Here is a 26,863-nt window from a genome sequence, read left to right as displayed (position 1 = left end):
GCACAGAATTCAGATTTAGCTGCAGGGAGAGATGGAGGGAATCGTCAGTGAAGCCCAGTGTGCTCCCCACCCTGCCTTTTAGCCCTCTTCCATTCCCCTGTCGACCTACTGGACGCCGGGGAGCCGGCCTCGCACCCTCGGAATTCTGAGACGGAACCTCAGGTCTCCCTGACCCCGGGGCTGAGCAGTTACGTTTCTGTCCCTTCCTGTGTCGTGCGAACAACAGGGACTCGAGGTAGCGCCACCGTCCCCCCAGAAAAGGGACTGAAATCAGGCTCTCGGTACTTTTTTTTTTTTTTTTTTTTTTTTTTTTTATTTTTTTTGACAGGCAGAGTGGACAGTGAGAGAGAGAGACAGAGAGAAAGGTCTTCCTTTGCCGTTGGTTCACCCTCCAATGGCCGCCGTGGCCGGCGCGCTGCGGCCGGCGCACCGCGCTGATCCGCTTTTCCTGGTCTCCCATGGGGTGCAGGGCCCAAGCACCTGGGCCATCCTCCACTGCACTCCCTGGCCACAGCAGAGGGCTGGCCTGGAAGAGGGGCAACCGGGACAGAATCCGGCGCCCCGACCGGGACTAGAACCCGGTGTGCCGGCGCCGCTAGGCGGAGGATTAGCCTAGTGAGCCGCGGCGCCGGCCTCTCGGTACTTTTTAATGAACAGCTTGACAGTGGAGTGAGATAGCCGTTAGAGACCACTTTGGCAATGCATAAAATCAAGCATGAAGAAACTCTCCAAGCCTCCCGGCTCGATCACCAGTTAACATTTCCATGCCTTTCCTTCTGGCCAGGTCTTGCTTTGTTCACCGTTGTTCCTCTCTGGACGCTGCCTGTGACGGGTGACGTCACGTGTGCAGTGGCTCTGCCGGGGCGCACGTGCCGTGACACTGGCGGTGTAGCCTGCCTCCCTGGGAGCAGGGGTGGGACTCGCGCGCATGCAGTGAGCACCCTCGCGTTCGTTATCAGTAGAGGTTCTGCTGGTCTGGTTGGGTCCCTATCATAGCTCTAAGAGTCATTGCTGTGTGAAAGTGGATCTGTTTCTGAGGCCAGGTGGCGGGTGTCCTGGATTTCTGGTTGCGCAGCTGGGCTTGTGACAGTTGTCCTCACTGTCTCAGGACCAGGAGTCTGGGGTTGGTTTTTTTGTTGCTGTAAATTTGCTTTGTAGACAGCACAGGTCTCAGTTTGAAGGAGAGGGTGGGGTAAGTTCACCCAAATGCAGTTATGAAGTCACCACAGTCGTACCTGAAATGCTTGGCCCCAGCCGTTGGCACATTTTGCTGGCATGTAGTTCTTTAAAAAAGAGAAATTCCTTCAGACTGTTTATAGTCTTTGGGTAAGTTATAGAAGACCAAAGAATTACTGTCCTATCAATACGACTCAAACACAATGGCAAATAAAAGTTAAAAATAGGCATCCAGAAATGGTTAGGAAATGCACTGAAATTGTCTTGCAACAAATAGAGCAAACCTGTCTGAGATCACAGTCAGGAATATTTTTAAAATCATGGAGAACAGGTGTCTCCGAGAATCGCGGTTGGTGAATTTCATGCCAGCTTCGGGGAGGGGCAGGAAGCAGATTCCAGGCAGTGTTGTGGAGCCAGGCCGAGGGCTCCTTGACTCATGGCGCTCGGCCACATTCACTGCCCCCGGTGTCGCTGTGTGGGAGCCAGCCGAGGTTTCAGAGCAGGGCCAAACTGAGGTTGAGGTGGGGCTGGGCGGGGAGGTCACTTGACCCTCAGGGTAGACTCTGCCTTGATTTGAGTCGGATACCTGGCACATGGGATTTTATTTATTTATTTGAGAAGTAGAGTTACAGACACAGAGAGAGAGAGAGACAGAAAAGTCTTCCATCCGATGGTTCATTCCCCAACTGGCTTCAGTGGCCAGAGCTGTGCTGATCCAAAGCCAGGATCCAGGAGCTTCTTCTGGATCTCCCACGTGGGTGCGGGGCCCAAGGACTTGGGTCATCTTCCGCTTTCCCAGGCCACAGCAGAGAGCTAGATTGGAAATGGAGCAGCCAGGACTAGAACCAGCTCCCATATGAGATGCTGGCACTGCAGGTAGAGGATTAACCTACTGCGCCCCAGTGCTGGCCTGGGATTCCGATAATTGTAAAATTGCCCAGTCTTTGCTTAGAGTCTGCCGCGTGTGGGTGTTGACTGTGGCCTGTCCTGCGGGCCTCGTGGTGGAGTCCTGTGACATGGCAGCAGAATAAGGTGACACTGGCGGGGGAAGAGGGGTGCGGGGACAAGCAGAGGACCACGGAGAGGTCACAGCTGCCTAGCAGTTGGAGCATGGCAGTCCACAGGGGTGCCGGTGTTGACCGAGGTGAAAGCTGTGGGCCTCAGATGGATTTGGGAGACAGAGACGACGGGACCCCCCATGTGAGTTAGATATGAGGGCTGGAGGGCAGGGAGAGCTCAGTGACTTCCGGGCTCCCGGCTTGAGCAGCGGGGGGCCATGGGCCAGCTGTGGGTGGTCTGGTTCCAGTGATGCTCGGACCTCAGGAAGAAGGATCAGCGCCTTGAGGAGGCCCCGCCACCTGGAGAGAGCCATGCCAGGAGCAAAGGGAGAGCCCTGCTCAGCTTCAGACACCCCCAAGTGTGCGTGGGATGGGTCAGGAGGACACAGCCCTGCATCTCCTGCCTGAGCTGAGACTGATGCGCATGGCGCACCTGCGTGAAAGAGAAGCCCAGCTCGGCCGTCTGTAGAGGAGTGTGGTGCCCCTTGGAGCAGGCAACAGTGACGTTGGGCTGGTGCATGGTTGTCGGCTGTTGTGGCATGGGTGTAGACCTCAGCTATCGCGTGGGTGACATCATCGGTCCGTCGCATTGGTGGTGACATCAGGCCTCGCATGGGCTCAGCGCTCGGCCTTTGGAAGGATAAGTGGGATCGGCCCACTGTGCCCGGCTCACGACCATTGCCACCATCGGAGGGGTGGGGACGTCTGTTGGGTAGGGGATTGTGGGTAAACGAGGCCTGAGGGGGAAGCGTGGCGGGGACTTGGGCTCAGCTTTTGCTGCAGAGCACAGATCCTGCCAGGAGCAGCTACGTGGTCCCTGCTGACGGGGTGTTCCGGCAGGTGTCCCCTGGCACGAAGGTGCAGGAGTCGCTGCACCCTGTCTCCCCACGTGGGGCCGCGTGGGTCCTTCCCAGCCTTCCTGGAGGCCGTGCCACAGTAACTGTTCCCGAGCCGCTCATCACCGGGGCTGTCATTCTCAGCCAGCAGCGGCCTGACCACAGGATACTTGCTCCACCGCCTCGTAAAACGCTGGGCCAGTGGTCAGCGGGCAGCGGTGCAGAAGCTGGGGTGACATCCAGGAGAAATGCCGAGGGGGCCCGAGTCCCTCTGAGCTCACACAGGAAGGAATACCAGCTGGCCGGACTCCTGGGCGCCCTCGTGGTGCACAAGACGCGGGTGGGCAGAGCTGCCAGCAGGTGCTCTGGCTCTGCCTTCAGTGTTGGGTCCGCTGTCAGGGTCCGCGGCCGCCTTCTGGGACCCTGAGCTGGGAGGCGTCCACTCAGGCTCAGTCTCCCTCCAGCATTCATAGGGTTTTTTGTGCACAAGTTGCCTGTGTTTTGTGCATGTTTTCAGTCTTGGGAGGGAAGAGGAGGGGAAGCAGAGGCCGCCCCCAGGGGTGCAGTGTGTGTGGCAGCCGCGAGGAGAGCCGGGGGCTGTCTGTCTGAGGGCGTCTCAGCCTGCCGTGTGGAGTGCGGGCAGGAAGCTGTGGACAGTCTTCCCTGAGCACGCTTCTCTCCCCCTTGGACAGGAAGCCGAGGCCTGCGACGTGCAGTCCACTGCCGTCTTCCATTATTTCAGCTGCGTGTTTATTGCCCTGTGCCAGGAAGGGAGGGAATTCAAATGTGGGTCTGGATTTTTTTCTTTTTAACAAAGAGGCTTTCTTTTATGGTGTCTGTTTTAAACAAGCGATTCAGAAGTAATCTGTATCATCTCCCGCAGCATTTCCCAGTGCGTTTCCTCGGGAGGGGTCTGCTCAGGACACGAGTCTTTGCCTCACACTCTCACTCGTGGGAGGGGTACCTGTTCCTCTCCCACGAGCCAGGTGCAGAAATCATGGCTCAGGCTCCTGGTCCAAAGCACAGTTCAGAGGCAGGTGTGGGGTGCCGGCGAGCGGAGTCCTGGCGTCCCTGCAGTGCCTCTGGGTCGCAGGTGGCTGAACGCCATGTGGTTGCCCCTCAGGGGTTCCAGGAGGGTACGGTTCAGGCTGCGAAGCCCCCCACAAGTCATTTCCCAGGGAGCTGCTGCAAAGGACAGGCACCGTGTCGTCCTTGGGGTCCCGTGGACGCGTCTCTGCCTGCACGGTTCTGCTGAGGGCTCCCTGCAGGGAGACTGACGCCAGGTAGACCCTCACCCCTCCCGGTTCTCACGAGGTCTCTTTGCTTTAGGATACTTCTGACTTCGGTCACACTGCTGTCGATATATTCAATCAACCTGCTGTTGATCTGTTCAAAGGAGACAGGTGAGCCGAGCGCATCCGCGCGTCCATGTTCAAGACGGGGAGGGTGGCGATACTGTTAATAAAAGAGGGCCGAGACCCTGGAGCAGGAGACCCTGGTGAGCGGTGTTTACCTGGAGGAGCAGATGCAGCAAAATAGGAATTGGCGGTGAGCTCACCGTGCTGGCATTTCAGACAGACTTTCACAGGCACGCGTTCTGCTTGATGACCTCATTTTAAAGGCTTCAGCTTCCCCTAGTCCTCAGGAACCCAGGACAGGGAGCCCAGGGTTCTGTGCTGTGGTCGCCGAGGTTCTCGAGTAAACAGAGCTTTGCTTCTGCTTGTGCTCGTGCGAGGGAAAGCGGGCGGCTGGGCGGGGCAGGCGCTCTGGGCAGTGTCACACCTCAAGCGGTTGCCCTGCACGCCCGCCCCTCGGGCTCTGTTTGTAACAACCGGCTGCTGGGGCGCACAGACGATCCCTGTGACGGGAACATTCCGTGATCAATCGAGTTGCTCACTGAGGTCGGCTTTAAACAGACGTTACACAGAGGTTTAGTTACAGCCTGGCCGGTGTTGCTTTCTCTGTGACCCTTTTCAAAGCATGAACTGAACTGCCATAAAGAAGTATAAACACTTTTTTTTTTTTAAAGAGTGGTTTAGAATTCAGTCTGTTTCGAGATGAGATTTAGTATTTATTTACAGTTTTGCTAGATGAATCTGTGGATGGGTTTGCCCACTGTCTTGTGAGCTGGGTGTCTTTGAACCAGATTTTAGAACAGTCGGAACTCTCGTGTTGTAGCATTGCCTGGTGTGAAGCTTGTTCCTCTGGGAAAGGGGTTGGATGGGCTGTTACTAAGCGAGTTCTTGGCTAACTTAATTTTCAGGTAACTAACTCACATGGAATCTTTGTGTGACAGGAGTCAGGGTTTTCTTAAAACTGCACTCTTGATTTTAATGGCACACGTGAGATCCAAGGAAGGGATCAGAGTGGGACGCTCCCCTAGCAGAGTAGGGAGACCTAAGAATGCGCCCTATGACCTGGCCGTTTGATTGTCATGCTCCTATAGCAGTCCGAGAAGGAGCGATGGCGTTGAAGTTTGAAAATGTCAAGAGGTGGTTTTGTAGTGAGGATGCCTTAACCCTCGCCAGCCAGAGCTGTTGGCGAGAGCTGGAGAGGGCCACACAGGAACCTGGGGTGTGGCCAGCAGAACAACCCAGGGTTGGCTCTTTGGCCGTGGAGAGCCCTGTGCCGTCTGTGTTTTTCTGTAGGCTGCATGGTCTATGAGAAGCTGGGAGAGCAAGTCTTCGGCACCACGGGGAAGCTGGTCATCTTTGGAGCTACCTCCCTCCAGAACACTGGCGGTACAAAGCATCCTGTCTGTGCCTTCCCGCGGCGGGTAGTCCCCTCGCCCGCATGAGATGCCCGAGGCCCGTGCTCACCAGCAGGCAAAGGCTTATTTAGCTCATGCTTTGGGAGGGTCAGGTCCAAGGTTGAGTGGGCCTTGCTGGAAGGGTGGGTAGATGGCCATAGCAGGATGCACCAGGAGGAAGGGTCACAGAATCAGCCAGGGCACAGAGGAAACACTGGGCCTGACCCGGGGTTTTCCCCAGAGTCTCTTGAGAACCATGTTCTGAGAGCTCCTGGTGACCTGAGGTCTCCCACATAAGCCCCCCACCCCGCCCAGTCCCGGATGCCAGCCCTGGATTAGAATTGCTAATCCCAGCCCTCCTCTCCTGCCTCCTCATGCCATCCCCTCAAAACCTGGGTGAGTTCAGGGCCCGGATCATTCCCACCTATGGCAGGGGCCGCGTGAGCTTTAACCTAATGCAAACCGTGACCAGGCTTCCGGTCAACGTGGCGCGTGGCAGGGGAGCAGAGAGCAGGCTGCCACCCTGGCCAGTGGTGGGGCTTTTCTCCCTACGAGTGCTTTGCCTCCCCAGCAATGCTGAGCTACCTCTTCATCGTGAAGAACGAGCTCCCCTCTGCCCTCAAGTTCCTGATGGGAAAGGAAGAGGCGTTCTCGTAAGTCACAGAGCCCAGTGTGTGTGTGTGTGTGTGTGTGTGTGTGTGTGTGTGACATAACTAACATGTTTTCAGTTGGGTGTGGGCCAGCCAGTGTTTTTACTTTATGAAAACTGCAGAAGCATAGTTTTTCCTGAGCAGTGTTTTAAACATCTGTGGGGCTACTCAGCAAATGGGAGAGTTTGCATTTTCCCTAGAGCCTGCGCCCGTGTCTGGTTTCTGTGACATGAGAAAGAGGTGGCGTATCTTGAACACAGAAGCAGAGCACACAGAAGGATGCTGCCTCTCTTTTGGAGCAGGGTCGGGGCACTGGGGGAGCAGAAGCTACATGGCCTGGATGTGGCCGACCCCAGGCCCGCCACAGCTGCAGTCGATGGGACCCCTGCTCTGGCCCCCTCTGGTCCGACAGTTCCTGCCAGGCCTGTTTCTTCTGTTCTCTTCCAAGGGAGAACAGTGGCAACTGAGGGCCCAGTATTCTGTCCCCAGGAGCTGAGGTCCAGTCCAAGGTACCGGGGACCAGTGCCCGCCCCTGGCAACTTGGTGCTTGCTGATGTCGGCAAAACAAGGGGCTTTCTCTTAAAATGATTGACAGGCTGGGAGGTAACGGGCACAAGGCAGTGTGTGTGTTAATAACTTGGCAGAGGGCAGTGGAAAACTTATCTTCATGCGTCACCCAGGAGTGAGGGTCACTCTTTGGATAAAATCAGTATTTGTGTTGATCAGATTAGTCATGGTAAAACTGCTCCGTGAAATTTCACATTGGAGGAAAATCCGTCCCTTTGAGCTCACAGCCCTGCCACCCCATGCCTTTCAGAGCCTGGTACGTGGACGGCCGAGTGCTGGTGGTGGTGGTGACCTTTGGCATCATCCTGCCCCTGTGTCTCTTGAAGAATTTAGGTAAGGAGAGGTGGGGCTCAGCCCAGGGCTTCAGCCTGCTGCGGAGCAGAGAGGAGGTCGGGGGACCCACAGGTGTGCCTCAGGCTTGGCCTCACGGGGCTGGAAGCATCAGTCAGGACACGGCGCCCAGGATGGTGTGGGAAGAGAGATTCTGGGGCGAGAACCCAAGAAGTGTCCAGGAAGTGGGACTCTGCTCCTGGCAGGCATGAACTCCCTGCCGTGTGGCCGGGAGACTTGGTCACACCAAGACGCAGCGTTGCTTCTGTGCACGCCCCGGTATCGTGACTCACGCCGCGGTGCAGGCTCGCCCGCCCAGAGGGGCCGGGAGGGTGGAAGCTGAGGCACCGTGCCCGGTGCTGATGACGCGTGAGTGCGTGCTCAGGCCTGCAGCCGCGGTGTCAGCCGAGCTCCGGCAGAAACCCCTGCGGTGCCTGTGCCAGTGTGGATTCAGGCTCCCCCTCCCCCAGATAGTCAGGAACCAATTTTTGGTTTTGTTTTACATAAAAAGTGTCAGACCTGCATAGCTTGTGTGAGGAGTTTTCATAGGTTTTTTGTTTGTTTGTTTTTTGTTTTCCCTTTAAGGCAGAGTCAGAGAGAGAGAGAGAGAGAGAGAGAGAGAGAGAGAGAGTCAGTCTGATTCATTGCCCAGATGGCTGCAATTGGTGGGGACAGCCCGCAGCCAGGAGCCAGGGGCTTCATCTGGGTCTCCCATGTGGGTTCAGGAACCCAGACTTGGGCCGTTTTCCACTGTCTTCCCAGACCCATTAGCAGGGAGCTGGATCTGAAGTGGAGCAGCCGGGACTGGAATCGGTGCTCATATAGGATGCTGGCATTACAGAGACTTAACCCGCGGTACCACAGCACTGGCCCCCATAGGTTTTTAAACCACTTCCTGTGCTGGTTTCTGGGTCTGTGTTCAGCTTTTTGGCACCAGCAGAGTTTGCTTTTCGCCATTCTCTAAGGATGAGAGTCACACAGTTCCCTGGGAGGCCACTGAGACAGCCAGACGCCTCCCAGGTGTTCTCAGGAGAGCAGGTAAAGTTTATCCCCAGAAATTCACCCTGCTAACCCCGGACCTGGCTGGCAGTCAGGATGCACACAGTAAGTGCATACTAAGGAGATGCTGGGGAGGCAAGAGTAAATGCGATTGCTGGCAGGACCCCACCCGCGTGCAGCAGCGTGAGCTGGGCTCCGGGAACCTCTGTTCTGTGTGAGCCATGGAGAAGTGCGGCCAAATCACGTCGCACAGTGTTTCCACCCGAAGCCTCACTCAGCGCTGTCACATCACCGGCCAGTAGTCCCGTGGCATGGGTGTGTTACTGGAGCCCCAGACAGCGCTGGGGGTCGTGGAGACAGCTGCGAGTGTTTGTTTCTTCCTCTCCCTTGAAGGCTACCTGGGCTACACCAGCGGGTTTTCCCTGAGCTGCATGGTCTTCTTCCTGATCGTGGTGAGTGCCAGGTGCTGCGGCGGGTCAGTGCCGTGCCGTGCCGGCTCCTTGTCCAGCTTTAGCAGAGTCCGCCTTGTTTGCTTGTGTTCACTGCCCCAGGTCATCTACAAGAAATTCCAGATCCCCTGTGGTGGTCCAGAGCTGAATGCAACAGTGAACGCTAATTTAACAGACACCGAGGCGTGCACACCAAGATACGTCACCTTCAACTCGAAGGTAGGCTCTCCACGGAGAGGACGAGCGGCCCGTCGCCCTGGGCGGCATCACATGGCTTTGCACGACTCCCTTCTTCACGCGCGGTACCACTGCTGCTCATCCCGCGGTCCCCTGAGGGACCCACGAGAGGGACCCGGTGACGCCGCAGGCTTCCTCCTGCTCTCCAGGCTGGGCGGCCTGCGGCGTTTCCCCAGAAAGCCACTTGGTGGGTAACGGTCTCAGCAGCCAATCAGCAGCACCCTCAGCCCCCGTTCTAGAACGTGGTTGGGGGTGGGGGGATTCTACAGACTTTTCAGCCGGCTCTCAGAGCTCTGGGAGCGGTGGTGGACTTCATCCCCCGGGAAGCCCCCAGCCCAGGGCCGCCACAGGTGGAGCCTAAGCGTCCCTGCCCGTCTTTGCTTCTAGTCCTGTTTCCTTGTGCCTGAGAAGTTGTGTTGAGTCTGAGAGTTTACAAAGTCTCATCTGAAAAGGCAAAACAGTACCCTTCTCCTCGGGATGCAGCCGGAGAAGTGGCCTGCGCAGCTCATCTCTCCGGAGCTGCCGCACCTGCTCTAAGCGAGGAGCAGTGCAGGAGCGGGAGGAGTCCCAGGCAGGCCACCTCGCTGGGTGGGGCCACGCAGGCTGGGGCTGTGCCTGGCCGAGGAAACCAGGGCCAGGCCCGAATGGAGCTCTCTAGGACAGCGGTTTCTGAGAGATGAAAACTCTGCTAATAACCACCTAGTCCCGGGGTGTGAGCAGCTCAGGAACAAGACAGCTCGGAAACACAGACACGGGGCAGCTCTTGGGATAGAAATGCTTTCTCTTACTTACTTAGAAAGATTTACTTATTTTTTCAAAGAGTTATAAACAGAGAAAGGTGTTACCGTTCATGGAGGGGAGGGCAGTTGCAGGAGGGAGCCTCGTGGGTTCTTTCCCTCAGCTCAGTATAGAAATAAAAAGCCAGGAAACAAATTGCAAAGAGGCAAAAACTTTTATTAGACAGAAAAGAAACTTTTATTTGACTGGCAGACAACAGAGGAGGCGTCTGGTCCAAGAGGAGAGCAGGCGGAGTGCCCCAGCAGGACGCTGGCTCTGAGGAAGTGTCCCGGGTTTCTGAGGCGTCACTGTCTGCTCACTGGGTCATCCTACTGGGGGTGCCCATTGGACGGGGGCTTTGCATATGTATGTTGATTGGCTTGGGGCTCATGGAGACAGTGGGGGGGGGTCTCTTGGAGATCGTCCATCTCCTTAGAGACTCAGCCTTCTCCTCTGCCAGCTCTGGGTGAAAGACTGCAGGTCCCCTGGAGGTGTGAATCAAAGCCATAAGGTCACACAAGATAGCCCGGGTCTCCTGGAGCCAGTCTGACTCTCCCCAGGGGCTCGGCCCCTTCCTCTGCCAGCTCTGGGTGGAAGATGGCCCCCACCCTGGAGGTGTGAATCAAAGCCATAAGGTCACACAAGATAGCCCGGGTCTCCTGGAGCCAGTCTGACTCTCCCCAGGGGCTCAGCCCCTTCCTCTGCCAGCTCTGGGTGGAAGATGGCCCCGACCCCGAAGGTGTGATTTAAAGCCGCAAGGTCACCCCTGCAGCACAAGAAGCTGTTAGGGAGGGAGGTGTGGGTCGGTCTGGAGACGGCTTCCCAGCCACAGCCGGCAGCCTGTTTGGGAAGGACATTCCACCCGTGTCTGAGGGGCCCGCAGACCCCCAGCCCCATGGGACGGCCTCAAAGGGACAGAGCAAGGTCTTCCATCCACTTGTTCACTCCCGAGATGGTCACAATGGCCAGGGCTGGGCCAGGTTGAAGCCAGGACTTTATTCCAGGTCTCCTTCATGGGTGGCAGGGTCCCAGACACTGGGGCCATCTTCCCCTGATTTCCCGGCACATCAGCAGGGAGCTGGATTGGAAGTGGCACAGCTGGGACACGAGTCAGGGCCCATACAGGGTGCCAGTACCCCAGGCAGGGGCTTCACCTTCTGTGCCACAGCGCCGGCCCACAAAATGGCTTCTTTTAAAGTGTATTGTTTTGTTTCCAACAGACGGTGTATGCGTTACCAACCATCGCATTCGCCTTCGTGTGTCACCCGTCCGTCCTGCCGATCTACAGCGAGCTTAAGGAGTAAGAGATTTGCTTGCTTTTTATCCCTGAGTCCCTTTACGCCCCTGCTCAGCAGGCAAGAACCGTGTGTGGCCAGCTCCAGCTCACCCCCCGGCGCCAGCGGCCACTGGCCTGCTGCCATTCCTGGAGCTCGTTCTGCAATGTAACACGCGAGAATCAAGACAAACCAGAAACCTGTAGTGCTTCCGGCCATAGGCGTAGCCAGTGGCTGTCCTAGGACCCGTGAGTGGGCGCGAGCCCGCACCCCTTGCTTCTGCTGCCCGTGCCTGGTTTGCAGTCGGGGTCGAGTCCCAGGCTCACTCTTTGTGGATGGCTTGGGCCTGCTGGTTTGGACCGAGAAGGTCGGCAGGTCAGACAGTAAGAGAACCAAAGCAGGCGTTGTCTGTTTTCCCTTGCGGCGCTGGTGGACCTGCGGGCTCACTTGGGACTGCTGTTGTGGCACACGCTGAGCGCCTGCCTCTCACCACCCCCCGCCCCCGGTGTCCCCCCAGCCTGCCAGACACTGGCACAGCACAGCCCTCACCTCGGGGTCACACAGCGGGGCTGCTGTGTTGCTTGTGTCCTTGTCGGAAGGGAAATAAAGCTCAGGTCACCGAGAACCGAGTTGACTCCCTTTCTTACTTGATGGTTGTCGGAGTTGTTAGGATCCCCGCCTACCCGCTGGCCTGTAAGTGCAGAACCCGATGCCTTTGGCGTCTTTGAGATGCGATAGCTCTCTGTTGGGGATTTTCCCAAGTGTACACTTCTCAGTTCTCCTGTTCCCCGTGGTACCCTGGATTCCTTATTGGCGGGGGGCGATGTCATGGCTGACGGTGGTCTTACTGCGTTCAAGTCTTGCACAAGAGTCGCCGAGAGTCATCCCAACGCAGGGCTTGGCTGTGACCTCAGCGTCCCAGGCGGCTGTGACTGGGCCTGGGGGAAGGGTGCTCACTGCCTGCAGAGCGTCAGCCTTGCAGGTGCATCCCTGGGGCTGCTTGAGGGGAAAACCAGGACCAAGCAGAGCAGAGGCCGAGCACCTGTGGGGTTCCAGCTCCGCGCCCCACCCCGCGTCTCTCCCACCTCTGGGCTGGGAGAGAAGCACTTGGATTCTTCTGCCTTTTGTCCCGGGCACAGTCAGGGTGAGATAACATCAGGCACAAATATTGAAGAATGGTGTCCGCCTCGCCTGAGAACTCGATGTTCTTTGAGCAGAATGGGGAGGAGCGCTCGTGGGAGTGCGGTGGCTGGCTGCCTCCCCCACGGGACCTGCCCTGTGTGACAGCCCGGGGGTCTGTCTACCCTGGTGTGCGGGTCTGCCCGCCTTGGTGGAGGAGAGCTAAGATAGTATCCTTGCACAGCGACGCTGGCACCTCCCACCCCTTCATGCGAGCTTTAATTGTTACATTCCCGCATCTGTGTTTCCAGTCGGTCACAGAAGAAGATGCAGATGGTGTCAAATATCTCCTTCTTCGCCATGTTTGTCATGTACTTCCTCACGGCCATCTTTGGTTACCTGACGTTCTATGGTGAGTAGCCCCTGCTGCGGCTCAGACGCAGGCATTTGTATGCAAGGTGCTAAAATTCAACATCGACCTGACGGTTTTCACTGACGCTTATTCGTACACATTAATGGGGTGTAGTGCATTAATTTGAGAACTATGCAATGTGTATGGAAATTAGCACTTCTGTCTCCCCAATACTAATCATTTAAGACTTTTTTTTAAAGATTTTTTTTTTAGTTTTTGAAAGGTGGAGTTACAGAGGAAGAGAGAGAGAGGGAGTGGCAGAGAGAGATCTTTTATCCTCTGGGTCAGGGCCCAGAGATGGGCCAGGCAAAGCTGTGAGCCTGGAGCTTCTTCCAGGTCTCTTATGTGGGTACAGGGGCACAGGTACTTGGGCCATCTTGCACTGCTTTCCCAGGTACACTAGCAGGGAGCTAGATTGGAAATGGAGCAGCTGACACTTGAACTGGTGCCCATATGGGATGCCAGCACTGTAGGCGCTAGCTTAACCCACTATACCACAACGCTTAAAAATGGGTTTATTTCTTAGAGACAGATCTTTCTGCTGATCACTCCCTAAAGGGCTGCAGTAGCCGGATCTGGTCCAAGCAAGAGTCAGGAGATAAGAACTCCATCCAGGTCTCCAAGTGGTTCCTAAGGACCCAGGTACCTGGGCCATCTTCTGCTGCCTTCCCAGGCACATCAGCAGGGAGCTGGATCGGAAGCAGAGAAGCTGGGACTTGAACTTGGGATGGTGGCTTAACCAGCTGCGCCACATGCCTGCTCCCATTGTGGACTCCTGGTTTTGAAATGCATCTCAGGTTGCTGGCCGCAGTTACCCTACTTAGGACGCCGGACGCTGCCTCCTCTCAGTTTTGGTGTCGCTTATCTAACCTCATTCCGGCCGCCTCCCCCCAGCCCCACGTAACCCTCAGCCTGGAAGTTGAAGGGAGCCGCAGAGCTGCCCTTGGGCTTTGCTGGTCTGCTTCTAAGGATGGCGAGTGCTGATGCTCCTGTGCACAGAGCGGCTTACCTTAAGAGAGGGCTGTTTTTCCTCCTGCTGGTGTCCTTAAGACACATTGCATTTGAAAAGCGGTCGTTTTTCCTTAAGAACGTTTAAAACGATGCAGAGAAGGCTTCCCTGGGTAGCTGTGAATTGGGTCACGCTCCATGAATAGCGGCGGGTGGAGACGTTCTCACGAAGAACAGTGAGCCAGTCTCATGGCAGCGCGTGAAACACAAGCAGCGCGCCCGGGTGTTCAGCGGCCGTGGAGCTGTGCAGAGAGCCTGTGGGCTGAGTTAGGACGCCCCAGGAAGTGAAACCTGAGGACGCAGACTGTGTTTGCTCGTAACTTGCACTGACCCCATTCAGAGGATCCCAAGCTTGCTTTCTTTTCTTTTTTTTTTTTTTTTTTTTTTGACAGGCAGAGTGGACAGTGAGAGAGAGAGACAGAGAGAAAGGTCTTCCTTTTTGCCGTGGGTTCACCCTCCAATGTCTGCCATGGCTGGCACACTGCGGCCGGTGCACCGCGCTAATCCGATGGCAGGAGCCAGGTACTTATCCTGGTCTCCCATGGGGTGCAGGGCCCAAGGACTTGGGCCATCCTCCACTGCACTCCCTGGCCACAGCAGAGAGCTGGCCTGGAAGAGGGGCAACCGGGACAGAATCCGGCGCCCCGACCGGGACTAGAACCTGGTGTGCCAGCGCCGCAAGGCGGAGGATTAGCCTAGTGAGCCACAGCACCAGCCCCCAAGCTTTCTTAACGTCTTCTGTTGTCATTGTAAATTGGGACCTAACTGAAATACACATTTATTTCATAATCTCCTTATTAACTGTTTTTTCATAAACGGAAGTGTGTCAGACTTCAAACCATTTAAAGATTCAGCCTGGAGCGATGGTCAGTTGGATCACCGTCATTCTCATAAGCAGCGAAAATCGCGTCATCTGGTGGATCATAAACACATGTTCACTCTCACACACGATGGTGTTTCTCTACGGCACACGGGAAGACCGAATGCTGTGAAGTTGTTGCTTTGCTCAGACTGTGGCTGAACAAACTTTCTTCGTAAATCCATCGTTTTTACACACACGGAATACCAAACTTTTTACACTGCTAGGCTAAAGAAAAAGGCTGGGGCGGGCACTGTGGGGCAGTGGGTTAAGCCACTGCCTGGGGTGCCTCACGTCCCATATCGAGTGTCTGGCACTGGGTGCTGACTCTGCTTCCTTCCCAGCTCCCTGCTGAGGGCACCCTGGGAGGCAGCTCAGGTACATGGGTCCCCGCCCCCCAGATGGAGTTCCTGACTCCTGGCCTGGTTTGGCCTGGTGCAGCCTTGGCTTTCAGGAATTTGGGGAGTGAACGAATAAACAGACCTCTCTCTGTTTTTGTCTCTCACTCTGACTCAAAAATAGAGTCAATTTTTTTAAACCCTCAATAATCCAGGTAAATAATATTTTTAAAAGGCCCAGCTATTTTTAAGCAGTCATAAATTTTGAAGTGAGAAAATTAGGACTGATGAGATTTTTATTAAAACTTTTGGTGCTGTTTGAGAAACTGAGACCAAGCTCAGTGGTCCAGATTAGAACTTAACCTTGGCACTCGTGCAGCGGGAAGCCCCCGAGCGCAGACGGGGGCTGGGCTCCTGTGTCAGCTCCTCGAAGCAACTCTGCAGGCCTGAGCTGACAGAAAGGGCAGAGCTGTGCCTGCTGCCCTCTCACGAGGCACACGCACGGAGAGAATTCTCCCCCGGTCATGGTCACGTGGTGTCTCTGCTCCTGGCCACCAGAGACTGAGCTCCAGGGCCTCCACCGCAGAGCGGAGAGGAGCAGTCGGGGACTGGAGGAGCCAGTCTTCAGTCCCTGCCGCGAAGCCCGAGGCAGCCCAGCCCGAGCAGGGACAGAGGTTTGGAGGTTCACAGCCCCGTGGGCTTGGCTTCTGGGGGCCTTCATGCTGCAGAGCTCCGAGGGTGGCCCAGGTACAGGGAGGACAGGCCTGTCCTGCTCCCCGTCTGTCTGCTATGATCTTAGGCCCCGCTCTAACCAGCTAATGCCGCCTGCTCACTTCCCAGAGCCCCCCATCCATCACCATAGCAGGGCCGGGTGCACTCACAGAGCCGTGCACACAGGACTCACCACAACGGGGCCCTGTGCACTCTCAGCTCTGCACACAGGACTCACCACAATGGGGCTGTGTGCACTCTACACATAGGACTCACCACAATGGGGCCGTGTGCACTCTGCACACAGGACTCACCACAATGGGGCCGTGTGCACTCTGCACATAGGACTCACCACAATGGGGCCATGTGCACTCTGCACACAGGACTCACCACAACGGGGCCGTGTGCACTCTGCACATAGGACTCACCACAATGGGGCTGTGTGCACTCTGCACACAGGACTCACCACAACGGGGCCATGTGCACTCTGCACACAGGACTCACCACAACGGGGCCGTGTGCACTCTACACACAGGACTCACCACAACGGGGCCATGTGCACTCTGCACACAGGACTCACCACAATGGGGCCGTGTGCACTCTGCACACAGGACTCACCACAACGGGGCTGTGTGCACTCTACACACAGGACTCGCCATGATGGGGCCGTGTGCACTCTCAGCTCTGCACACAGGACTCGCCATGATGGGGCCGTGTGCACTCTCAGCTCTGCACACAGGACTTGCCACTACAGGGCCGTGTGCACTCTACACACAGGACTCACCACGACAGGGCTGTGTGTACTCTGCACACAGGACTCACCACAATGGGGCCGTGTGCACTCTACACACAGGACTCACCACAATGGGGCCATGTGCACTCTGCACACAGGACTCACCACAACGGGGCTGTGTGCACTCTGCACACAGGACTCACCACAATGGGGCCATGTGCACTCTGCACACAGGACTCACCATGACGGGGCTGTGTGCACTCTACACACAGGACTCACCACAATGGGGCTGTGTGCACTCTGCACACAGGACTCGCCACGATGGGGCCATGTGCACTCTACACACAGGACTTGCCACGACAGGGCCGTGTGCACTTTGCACATAGGACTCACCACAACGGGGCTGTGTGCACTCTACACACAGGACTCACCATGACGGGGCTGTGTGCACTCTGCACACAGGACTCACCATGACGGGGCTGTGTGTACTCACAGAGCTGTGCACACAGGACTCGCCACGATGGGGCCATGTGTACTCTGCACACAGGATTTGCCACGACGGGGCCATGTGCACTCTCTGCCATGAACACGAGACTTTGGGGGGCACACTGCAGGAGGTCAAGGATGGGGTGGCACAGATGCTACTGTGGTGGGAAGTTGAGATTGAAGAGGCCCTTGGTGCCAGCAGCGCGGGCTGTGGGACCCCCAGTGTCCTCCTAGGGTCAGCCCCGCACAGTCGCAGGCCACCTCCTTGCCGCTGAAGTGGCGATGGCGGGTGCGCCCCCCTCCCCCCCGCCACGGTGCCCTTGCCTGCGCCTCGTGGCGTCCACAGTGTCTCCAGAGTGCGCTTCCCCGGCCTGCCCTTCGCACGTTCTCTGGCTCAGCACTGTGCTTCCTCTCCTCCAAACAGAAAACGTGCAGTCGGACCTGCTTCACAAGTACCAGAGCAAAGACGACGTGCTCATCCTGACCGTGCGCCTGGCCGTCATCGTCGCCGTCATCCTCACGGTGCCCGTGCTCTTCTTCACGGTGAGCCCTTCCTCTGGGAAGGAACGGCAGTGACGGGAGAAGGGGGCACCGTAGGGGACTTGCGGGTCGCGGCTGACAGCGACCAGGAGAGCCTGCTGTCGGTGCATAAGTAGGGGGTGTGCGTCGTAAGGCAGTCCCCCGCGGCCAGAACTGGGGCCCTGGGTGTGCACTCGCGAGGCTGCCAGGCCCGTCACCGTGCCGGGAGACGCGGGCCCCTGTGGAACCTCTCTTCTGTCTCCTGCAGGTCCGTTCGTCCTTATTTGAACTGGCGAAGAAGACGAAGTTTAATCTGTGTCGTCACGTCCTGGTGACCCTCGTCCTCCTGGTGGTTATCAACCTGCTGGTGATCTTCATCCCCTCCATGAAGGACATTTTTGGAGTCGTGGGTAGGGCTGTGTGGCTGCCCATCCGCCTGCAGCGGCTGTTGACGGTTACGTCGGCGACGGTGCCCGACTCGCCTTTCCTTTCTTTTCCAGGTGTTACCTCTGCCAACATGCTCATCTTCATTCTTCCTTCGTCTCTTTATTTAAAAATCACAAGCCAGGATGAAGACAAAGGAACTCAAAGAATCTGGGTATGTCTCTGGCCAGCGTCTCTAACGTCCCTGGTTTGTTTCCGTTAGAATTCAGCAAGGATGTGGTCCCCTCGTGCCCTGTGGTGTGCCTCTCTGTCACCTGCAGCTGGAGTGCGCTGTGGCCCTCGTGCCTCCTTCCTTCTCTTTGCTGTGTCCAGAGTCCAGGCCAGCCCGGGGCATCTTGATGCTACACCCCCCCTCCCCCGGGATGCCACGGCCCAGGAGTTGGAGCCTCGGGAGTTCAGGTCCTGGGTTTAGTGCCGCGTCCGCCCGTGGCCCTCCCTGCCCACTTTAACTTAGTTTTTGATGCCTGTCTCCTGTTTGGCTTCTGAGTTGCTCCTCCTCGTGTTTGAGCGTCTGCCTCCCAGCGGTGCACTCGGCTGGCAGGTGGCACACAGCAGCGTGACCCGGCTGCTCCCAAGGCCGGTCTCTCCATTGCCGTCTTAGTTTGCGAGGAGCCGTGAGATCCACAGGCACCGGCCAGGTGGATGCCCTCGGTGTAGGGAACTAGGAGACGAGGGAATGGCGGGTAGCGGGTGGCTCGGAGAGACTCGGTCATGGCGTCGTCTGCTCTCGCGGTCTGTTCTCTCGGTGTGAGGAAGTTCTCCCATGGGTTGGCAGGGCCAGGGGACAGGAAGGGAGAGGGAGAATTTGTTGCTGCCCTGGCACTAACCCTGCCTTTGTGTTGCTCCAGGCCGCGCTCTTCCTGGGGCTGGGCGTGCTCTTCTCCCTGGTCAGCATCCCCTTGGTCATCTACGACTGGGCCTACTCGTCGGGCAGTGACGAGGGCCACTGACCCCCTGAGGAGGAAGCGCTCCCGTCTGCTGCTCATCCAGTCCCCACACATCTGCCACCCTCCTCACCTCTTTTGCAAGTTTACAGAAGCAGAGAGAGTCGTACAAGACCCTTAAAACGGAACAGCACTCGGGTTGCCACGCAGAGACCTGTTTCTGTAAAGGTTCACATCCCTCCTTAGAGAAGAATCTTGAAGTGTATATTTTGCTTTCCAGGAAAAAAAAAATTGGTTTCATAAATAATTTGCCTATTTTGGTTAGCATAGCACACAGGGATCATCCTGGGAGGGTCACGGGGCACATGGGCAACATGGGGGCAGCTCCGGGGACCTGGCATCCTGGGCAGGGGCCAGCCGCTACCACGGCCCACACCGTGCAGGGATGGTCGCTGGGCAGGCGTGAGGGCAGGGACTGGGCTTGGCGTGTCGAGCAGATCAGCCGCCCTGGGCCGCTCCAGCGAATGCAGCTTTGTTGCCTTCCTGGCAGCCTGTGTCCACTTGCTCGAGTCTGCTCGTGGCACCTGCTGTCCCTGAGCAGAGAGCCTCACGCACGCTGTCCTGTGCAGGGCCCTGTCCCCAGGCTGAGCCGGCGGCAGCTCCTCGTGTCCACCAGCTTTTTGCACTGAATAGTGGACCTAAGGATGGTCAAGGGCCAGCAGCTCATGCTTTGTGTTGGGTACTTGAGGAATCGGCAAGAGACTTGTTTTCTACCTAAACATCTGGGTGTTGACAAACACGAGATTTTATACCTTCACTAAGCCTCACTCCTACTTCTCCGTCAGCGCCATCCAGAGTCTAGAATCCTCCGAGAGGAGCTGTGACGGGTGTTGTCCTTCCTCCCCGTGGGGCCTGAACCTGTGCCATTCCCTCTTCCTTCCCCCCACCCCGGGGCTGGGCCACGACCGCCCCCAACCCCGGGACCTGCATGGGAGGACAGTGGCCTTGCCCTCTTACTGCAGGGAAACCACCGAGAGACTGAAAGAGGAGAGGGTTTCGGGCTGGGCAGCCGGAGAGGAGTGGAGGCCACAAAGGCAGCCCAGGGCCTCACCCCCGTGACCGGCCACCCACGTCTCACACCGGGAGAAGCACACGCTCCGTGAGCTGCTCCCGTGACGCGGGACTGGTGTATCTTCTGGGTTCCGACTGAGGTGTCCACGCCCCCTGTCCAGAAATGACAGCTGGCGGAGCATCCCGCAAGCCCCCAGGGGCCTGCACACCACCGAGGCAGGAAGTGTCGTTGGAGAAGGCAGCCTCGGGCACCCGTCCCGCACCACCTGGTGGCCGCAGAACTGCGTCCACCTTGGCGAGCCTCCGGGCTGAGCCACAAAGGCCTGACCTGGTCAGGCCACTGCCCCTTCTGCACAGACGGCTTCCCGTGAGCGGCGCGAGACCCCGGCGGCCTGTGGGATGGGATGACCCCGCGTTAGGAGCGAACTACATCGTGCTGCTCCCCGTTGCCTCTGTGTGCAGCGACTCCCCGCGCCCTCAGAGTTGGCCTAGAAAATTGGGGTGTGCGAGGATGTGTTTCAATGCTGGCTTCTGTGCCCAAGCCGCCGGCTGTCCCAGTTCAAGACCAGCTCCTGCAGAGGAGGCACGCTGCTGGGGCCGTCTGCTGCCACACGTCTTCACCGTCGCCTTCCCGTGTCTCCGCGTTTGTTACTGTCGTGTCAGGGTCGCCGTTCAGTCTCGTCACTTTCGTGGGACCTCCTGTCCCTCTTGACTCCCGGTGGACATGGACGTTCGCTGCTGAATGAGTGGACTGGAGGGTGCTGTGGAGGGTGCTGTGAGCCCTGACTGAGTGTTGCTGCCTGGGAGTTGGTCTGCAATTCAAGGAGAGCGTGTTCCGAAACCCCTGGGCCTTCCCTTCAGCAAGCGGGCTGTGTGGTGCCCCCAGGGCGGCGAGAGAAGCACCCCACCCCGAGTTCAGCCAAGCTGAGGCTGCACAGAACCCACCGCCTGAGGTCCTGCTGACTGCATTGTGGCCCACTGTTGGCAGGATCGGGTGGGGCTCAGGCGGGAGAGGCCAGCTGAGAGCCCGGAGGTAGGCTGTGGGGTGGGAGTGGGGCAGTGAGTTTTCAGGACGCTACTCGCCTCCGAGGCCCCGGGCCTGACCGTCCTGCTCTGCCAGGGCATCACCGGCGAGCAGGGCTGGTGGAGTCGGCGCTGTGGCCATGGTTTGCTGCCCGGATCAGGTGGGGCGCGAGAGCTGCCTGCCCGCTTTCTTTCATACACACCCAGCCCTGCTGGCACTCGGGGCGCCCGTGGTGTGGAGCGCACTGCAGCCACCCGAGGGCTGACTCGTTCCAGAGCTGGACTTGGGCCCCTAAGCCCCTGCGTGGCCTGGGGACTGCTGGAAAGCAGACCCCAGGCCCTACCCAGACACTGTGAAACCAGAGCGCCCCAGGCAGGGAGCCTGCAGAGACCCCCATGCCCCTCATGCCCCCAGTCCGAGAGCATCGGCTATCATCCATTGTCCCCTCGGCCCTGTCTCAGAAGACGGTTCCCAGGGCGGGGAGGCCAGCACAGCTGCCCAGCTGCCACACCCAGCAGGAGCATGTGTGTGGGCAGGTGTGCCCTGCCTCACTCAGGCCTTATTCTGGGCTGAGGCACAGTCACACCTGTGTGTGGGACATCCCGGGCAGACCCTCTACATGTGGCCGTCCAGGAGCTGCTGAGGCCGAGCGCAGGCCAGCCTCTGTTCTGAGTGCCGCCGGCTCGCCTGGCCACTTGTGTCCTCTTCTGGGAGTGGATTCTTGGCCCAGGCATCCACACTGGAAGCAGAGCCCGATCCACTCCACAGGGCCGGGGCTGGATGATGGGACGGGGTCCTGGACAGTCTGCCTCAGCTCCTCACACGTATGCAGTGGCTCAGGGCTTGAAAACTGCAGTCCACAGCCATGGGCAAGGCCAGCAGGACCCAGTGGCACCATGTGGCTGCAGCCCAGGGCTGGTGGCCCTTCAGCCACAACACTTCCTGCTTCTGAAGTTGGGCAAGTCCTGTGTGGTGGTGGGAGGCTTGCAGGTGCCCAGGGCGTGTCGTGGCCGGCAGCTGAGAAACAGTTCCTCAAGGTACAGTCTCCCCTGTGGGGCTGCCCTGAGGAGGGGTGTGAAACGGGCCCATTCAGGCTCGAGTCTCTGTCTTTCAAGTGAATCCGTGCAGCCAAGGCCTCTGTGGGGGCCTGTGTGTGACTGCACAGCCACTGAGAGAGGAGACTGCTCCACACAGAACTGGAATCACTCGCATCCGCGTAGGAAGCATCAACACCTTCACAGACATTCGTGGTTCGCTTTGGGAAAGAGAAAAATTAATGTTCCCTCCCAGGTCACACAGCCTCTCGGTGTAAATGTGAAGCCTAAAACCTTACTTCTTGTTTAGAAAAAGCAGTGTCTCAGAAGTAGATGCGTTGAGTTCTTAGGCCGGTATTAGATCAACTATTTAAGACATAGTCTCCGAGCTGTAGATAAGGAGTCTTGGGCACGGCTCCTTGTCACGTAGCGACGGACAGGCCCCAGTGACAACGTGCTTCTCCATCGTCCCCTTTCACTGTCGCTTCCCACCGATGCCACCCACAGTATTTATGAGAACAGAAGCTGGGGGGAGAACGTGGCTGTTCTTCAGAATTGAACTGCAGGGCCCAAACTTGGGGTCTGCGAGCGGGAAACCCGAATGTTAACTATGAGCACAAATCGGAAGCAGAGGACACAAAGCTGTTAACTCACCGAGCTTTGGGGTCCTGCACGATTGCCTTTGTTTTGGCGTTGGCACTGACACGGGCTGTCTCGCGTGGCGTGAACTTCGATGTTTGCTTCGGAAGCCACTGTCCGCAGCCCAGGTCAGGAAACAGCACCTGTGTCACTGATGTAAACACCTTGCGAGTGGATTTCAGGTGGGTGATGTCAGTCCCAGGTCACAAACTTTGTATTCATAGTTAATCAAATAGGGTTGGGTTTTTCAGGGTGCGGTGTAAATAAATGTAAGAAGTTCTGTTCTATACCTGCTCTGTTAATGTAGTTTTTAAACATTAAAATGTGAACCAAAAATACTTGCAGATCTTGTGTGGCTTCTCAGGGCACGTCAGTGCTTGCGTCTCTCGAATCACACCTGCTGGGGTGCCGCAGCCAGCCGCTCCTGGTAGGAGCCCACCTGCTCTGAACAGCTGGACTCCTCCCTTCCTTGTGACCACACTGGATGAATGTATTTTTTAAATTGATTGATTGATTTGAAAGTGACGAAGGAGAGAGCTCTTCCATCGGCTGGTTCACTCCTCAGGTGCCTGCGACAGCCAGGGTTGGGTGAGGCCAAAACCAGGAATCCATCTGCGTCTCCCGCGTGGGTGGCAGGGGCCAAAGCACTGGGGTCATCTGCTGCTGCTTCCCGGGTGCGTTTAGGGAGCTGGATGGGAAGTGGAGCAGCCGGGACCAGAACCAGCACCCTGGTTTGGGATGCAGGTGTTGTGAGCAGCTCACCCCACTGCGCCACAGCACCAGGCCCGCCTGTGTCATTATCCCGTGTGCTGGGGAGGGCTGCAGGCTTCCTGTGCCCACACTGCAGCCACCTGGCCGACAGAAACTCCCTCAACACCCCCACGTCTCCAGGGACTACTGGGGGAAGCGGACGCAGCCGTGCCTCTGTCGGCGAGGTCTTACCAGGCAGCAAGAAGGTCAGGTCTGATCCCCAGGTTCTCCTGTGGACAGGGTCAGTGCAGGTGTAACCGAGTGTGGGGCCCGCCCCGTCACTCCCGGCACCTCCTGCGCACGTGGGTCCAGGGGCACAGCATCGAGCGGCACGGTCCACGCTGGCCTTGGCAGGAGTGCAGGTGCCATTCCATCTTTACCCACCGCCTGCTCCACTTGCTGACGGATCAGCAGCCCACGGGCCAAGGCTGGGAGTAATCAGCACCGACGTGCAGGGGCACAAGCCCAGGTCGTCACGGGCTCCCGAGAGCACTGTGGGGCTCCTGCTGCTGCTGGCGCTGCCCTCCGCCCTGGCTCACCCACAGCCATCGGGGAAGGGGCGTTTGCCCCCATGGGGTAACGGGCTGGGTGATAACTGTACCACGTGGAGGCACGTCTGCTCACCTTGCAGATTCGGTTAGGACCAGCCATGGGGAGGATGAATACGGTATACCTGGTGTTAGCTTGCACCTGTTCTAGATGAACCCGCTCCTCTCTGGCGGGGTCCTCCTCATGCCCCTCCGCAAGACCATAAAGACCTGATTCTTCCTGGTGGCGGCTGGTGTGCGCGGTGCAGCAGGAAGTGGCAGTGACCCAGAGGCTTCCTCGGGCTTGCTTTGCAAATGCAGACCCGTGCAGGGCTGAGCCCCTCCGGAGCTCCAGGGTTGCACCGTGAAGGAAAGCTCCCTGTTATTCCCTAGCTCAGGGCCAGGAGACGCCTCACTCCCCACCTGCACCGCCTCCCCTGAGCTCCCTGGGATCCGGTGAGGCTCCCGGACTGGGCGAAGTGTCCTTTCTTATCACCACTACTAGGCGACAGGTTACAGCCCTGTGTGGCTCCAGGAGTACAAACAACCTTTGTTCGCTTTGACACACCTGTGAAGTGACCAACAGGAAGGCCTGGTCACACAGCCAGTGCTGTCCAGGTCCATGCTGGGGCAGGAACCTGTGCCGCAACCGCACTGCTGCACAAGCCGGTAGGGACCCGGGCTCGGTTCTTAGGTCACGGGTGGGGGCGCGTTCAGCGAGGAGCAGGAGAGAGGCTTCCTTCATTTCTCGGGACAGAAGCTGCCCCCGGGACTGCCGGCCCCCGAGGGCTGAAGAAGGCGGAGGAGCGGCCCCGCAGACATTGTCTCCTTTCCTCGCCAGATCCTTCTGCCCCTTGTGATGTTGCTCTGCCAAACGGCTCAGCACCCATGGTGCTTGCATGAAGCCGTCAGCTTCTGGGCCAGAGTCTTGCAGGCTGTTGGCACACTGCCATGCCTGGAGCCGCAGACTGGGCCCAATCTCGCCAGCTCCAGGCTTGGTGGTGGTGACAGGTGACAGCACGTGGCCCAGGCCCTGTCCCCAGGAGCCCGGAACCATCTCCCCTCGCTCAGGCCCTAGGTGTGGGCCCAACGTTTATGGCAGCGCCTTAGGAAGCTTCTGGAGGTGGGACCACTCGGCGAGGAGCTGCTTGCCCACAGCCAAAGCATCCTTGGCTCTGTCATCGGTGGCCGCCCGCTGAGGGTCGCCGGGGGATCCTTGGCACCAGTTTCAAGACCTTCCCACTTTCCTGTGGCGCTCTGGGTGTCTGCAGCACCCATAGTTCATGTGTTGCCATGAGGGAGACCTGTCTCGGTATGAAACACGCAGTCGCGAAGGAAGTCATTGATGGGTGAATATTTCTAAACTCTGCGACGCAGGAAGGTGTTAAAGTGCAAAGCTCCAAAAACTCACATGGGGGACGAAGCAAGCGCTGAACCCACTGCACCACACCTGACTTCCGTGCCATCAGTTCTGGCTCCACGAGTCCTCCTGATCCACAAGAACTGAGAGGCACGCAAGAGCCGTGTGGCCAGAGCCTCCCCGTCGCTTCTGCGCCCGTCCCGTGGCTGGTCCTGAGTCCCTCCAGCCATTTCTTCAGCTCCTTCCCAGCCCTTGTAGCCTTCGCCAGCCAAACCCAGCCCTAAATCTGTGACACATCCTTGGTGGGAAAGCTCATCTACGAAGACGAGTGCTACCATTCCTATTTTTGAAAACAGTCTGAAAGTCAAACAGTGACGTCAGAGCAGGGCAGCCCGTGGCCGCTCACCGGAGGCCTTCTCTCGCCTGCACACTGGGTGCCACGTCCCCCCAGGGGACGGCTCCTCTCAGCGCCTTCCTGCCGGGCTGCGCAGCTGCTGCACGTCTCACACGTCACCTCTCATACCTGAGGCGAGGGCTGATTCCCGTGGCTGCCAACGTCCCCCGCGGAAGGCGAGAGTTAGGTCTGCCACCCGTTCTGCTGTCAGAGACGCCTCTGTCTTCTGACCGTGCCCTTCTTCCTGATGGTCGTCCAGAGTGGGGAGCCACACTCGGAAGTGTCGCCTTGTTGGATTCTCGCCCATGAGGCCCCTGGAGCGTCTCTTCTCCGTCCTCCTGGGTCACATCCAGGTCTCAGCCACTCTGCGTCCACACCTGTGCATCTGCCTGTGGCTGGAGGAGCTTCAAGTTTATAACCTGGAGCCGCAGCAGGGCCCTGCAGCAGTGGGACCACGCACTCAGCGTCACTCCTCCTTCCAGACCCTGAACTCACCCCTCCCTCAGCCCCAACAGAGGACCCCATTTGCTTCCTCACTGAGCGACAGGAGCAGCCAGAAAAGAACCTTCCAGACTGCATCTCTCCCGCCCCACACGCTCCACTGCTGCCGTCTGGGCGCCTGCACTGCTGGCCTCTGTTGCTGGGGATGGCATTGCAGCCCGTGCTCTGTCCTGGGGCCTGGCCCCACCCTCTTCCCCTCTCTTCTTTGCATCTCTCCCGATTCGCCACTGTCCCGTTTCTGCTCCTTTCCGCTGGTAGCAAGATTCCTGTGCTTAGTGTCTGCAACTCCACCCATGCACCTGAGCCCACCCCAGCCGGGTTTCACCCTCTCCTTCCAGGGGAACCGGCCGTGCCTTCCGTGCTGTTCGTTAGGAAGGCCGGCCTCACACGGCTGCGTCCCTCCTGCTCCTGGCCGCCTCTGCCCGCCTTGTCTGCCGCTGGCTGCTCTCCACGCGTCCTCCCAGTGCTCACACTCTGAACCCTCTTGACTACATCTCGATAACCGTAAGCAGCCGGCCCATGCCTGTAACTAAAGCTACACGTAACCATTTTCCCACGTTTATGTCTCTCTGGAGAGCTGCGCTCACGTGCCCAAGTGCCTACCCGACACCCCCACGGGGAGCTCTGACGCTTCCGGAACGAGCGTCTCCATCTCCCTGACCCCTGGACTTGCTGCTTCCACAGCCCCCTTACACGCACCTGACTCTCATTTTTAAAAAATAGTTATTTATTTATTTATTTATTTGAAAGGCAGAGTCAGAGACAGTGGGAGACATAGAGAGAGAAATAGAGAGATCTATTTACTGGTCCACTCCTCAAATGGCTGCTGTGGCCAAAGGTGGGCAGGCTGAATCCAGGAGCCTGGAACTCCATCCGGTCTCCCACGTGGGTGGGAGGGACCCAGGCATTTCTGCTGCTGCTTTCCCAGGTGCACCAGCAGGGAGCTGG

At 57.9% G+C, this 26,863-nt stretch overlaps 1 protein-coding gene across 11 annotated transcripts in view; it reads left to right on the top strand.

The window, feature by feature from the left end:
* The window catches only part of SLC38A1 (solute carrier family 38 member 1), a 50,939-nt gene extending 32,020 nt beyond the window's left edge, over positions 1–18,919 (top strand). For all 11 annotated transcript variants that reach the window (XM_089304811.1, XM_089304813.1, XM_051851014.3 and 8 more), the window contains exons 6-17: positions 4,400–4,473; positions 5,719–5,811; positions 6,391–6,472; positions 7,287–7,369; positions 8,759–8,817; positions 8,917–9,033; positions 11,049–11,128; positions 12,533–12,633; positions 17,193–17,311; positions 17,556–17,697; positions 17,788–17,885; positions 18,580–18,919. In XM_089304811.1, the coding sequence (XP_089160937.1) occupies positions 4,400–4,473; positions 5,719–5,811; positions 6,391–6,472; positions 7,287–7,369; positions 8,759–8,817; positions 8,917–9,033; positions 11,049–11,128; positions 12,533–12,633; positions 17,193–17,311; positions 17,556–17,697; positions 17,788–17,885; positions 18,580–18,681 (1,150 nt within the window). In that variant the 3' untranslated portion in view covers positions 18,682–18,919. The remainder of the gene's footprint in view (positions 1–4,399; positions 4,474–5,718; positions 5,812–6,390; positions 6,473–7,286; positions 7,370–8,758; positions 8,818–8,916; positions 9,034–11,048; positions 11,129–12,532; positions 12,634–17,192; positions 17,312–17,555; positions 17,698–17,787; positions 17,886–18,579) is intronic.
* Positions 18,920–26,863: the final 7,944 nt, after the last annotated feature.

Source organism: Oryctolagus cuniculus, chromosome 9 (genome assembly GCF_051225735.1).
Source record: "Oryctolagus cuniculus isolate XC-2025 breed Fujian yellow rabbit chromosome 9, ASM5122573v1, whole genome shotgun sequence".
NCBI lineage: Eukaryota > Metazoa > Chordata > Mammalia > Lagomorpha > Leporidae > Oryctolagus > Oryctolagus cuniculus.
This window is presented reverse-complemented; position numbering and strand designations above follow the sequence as displayed.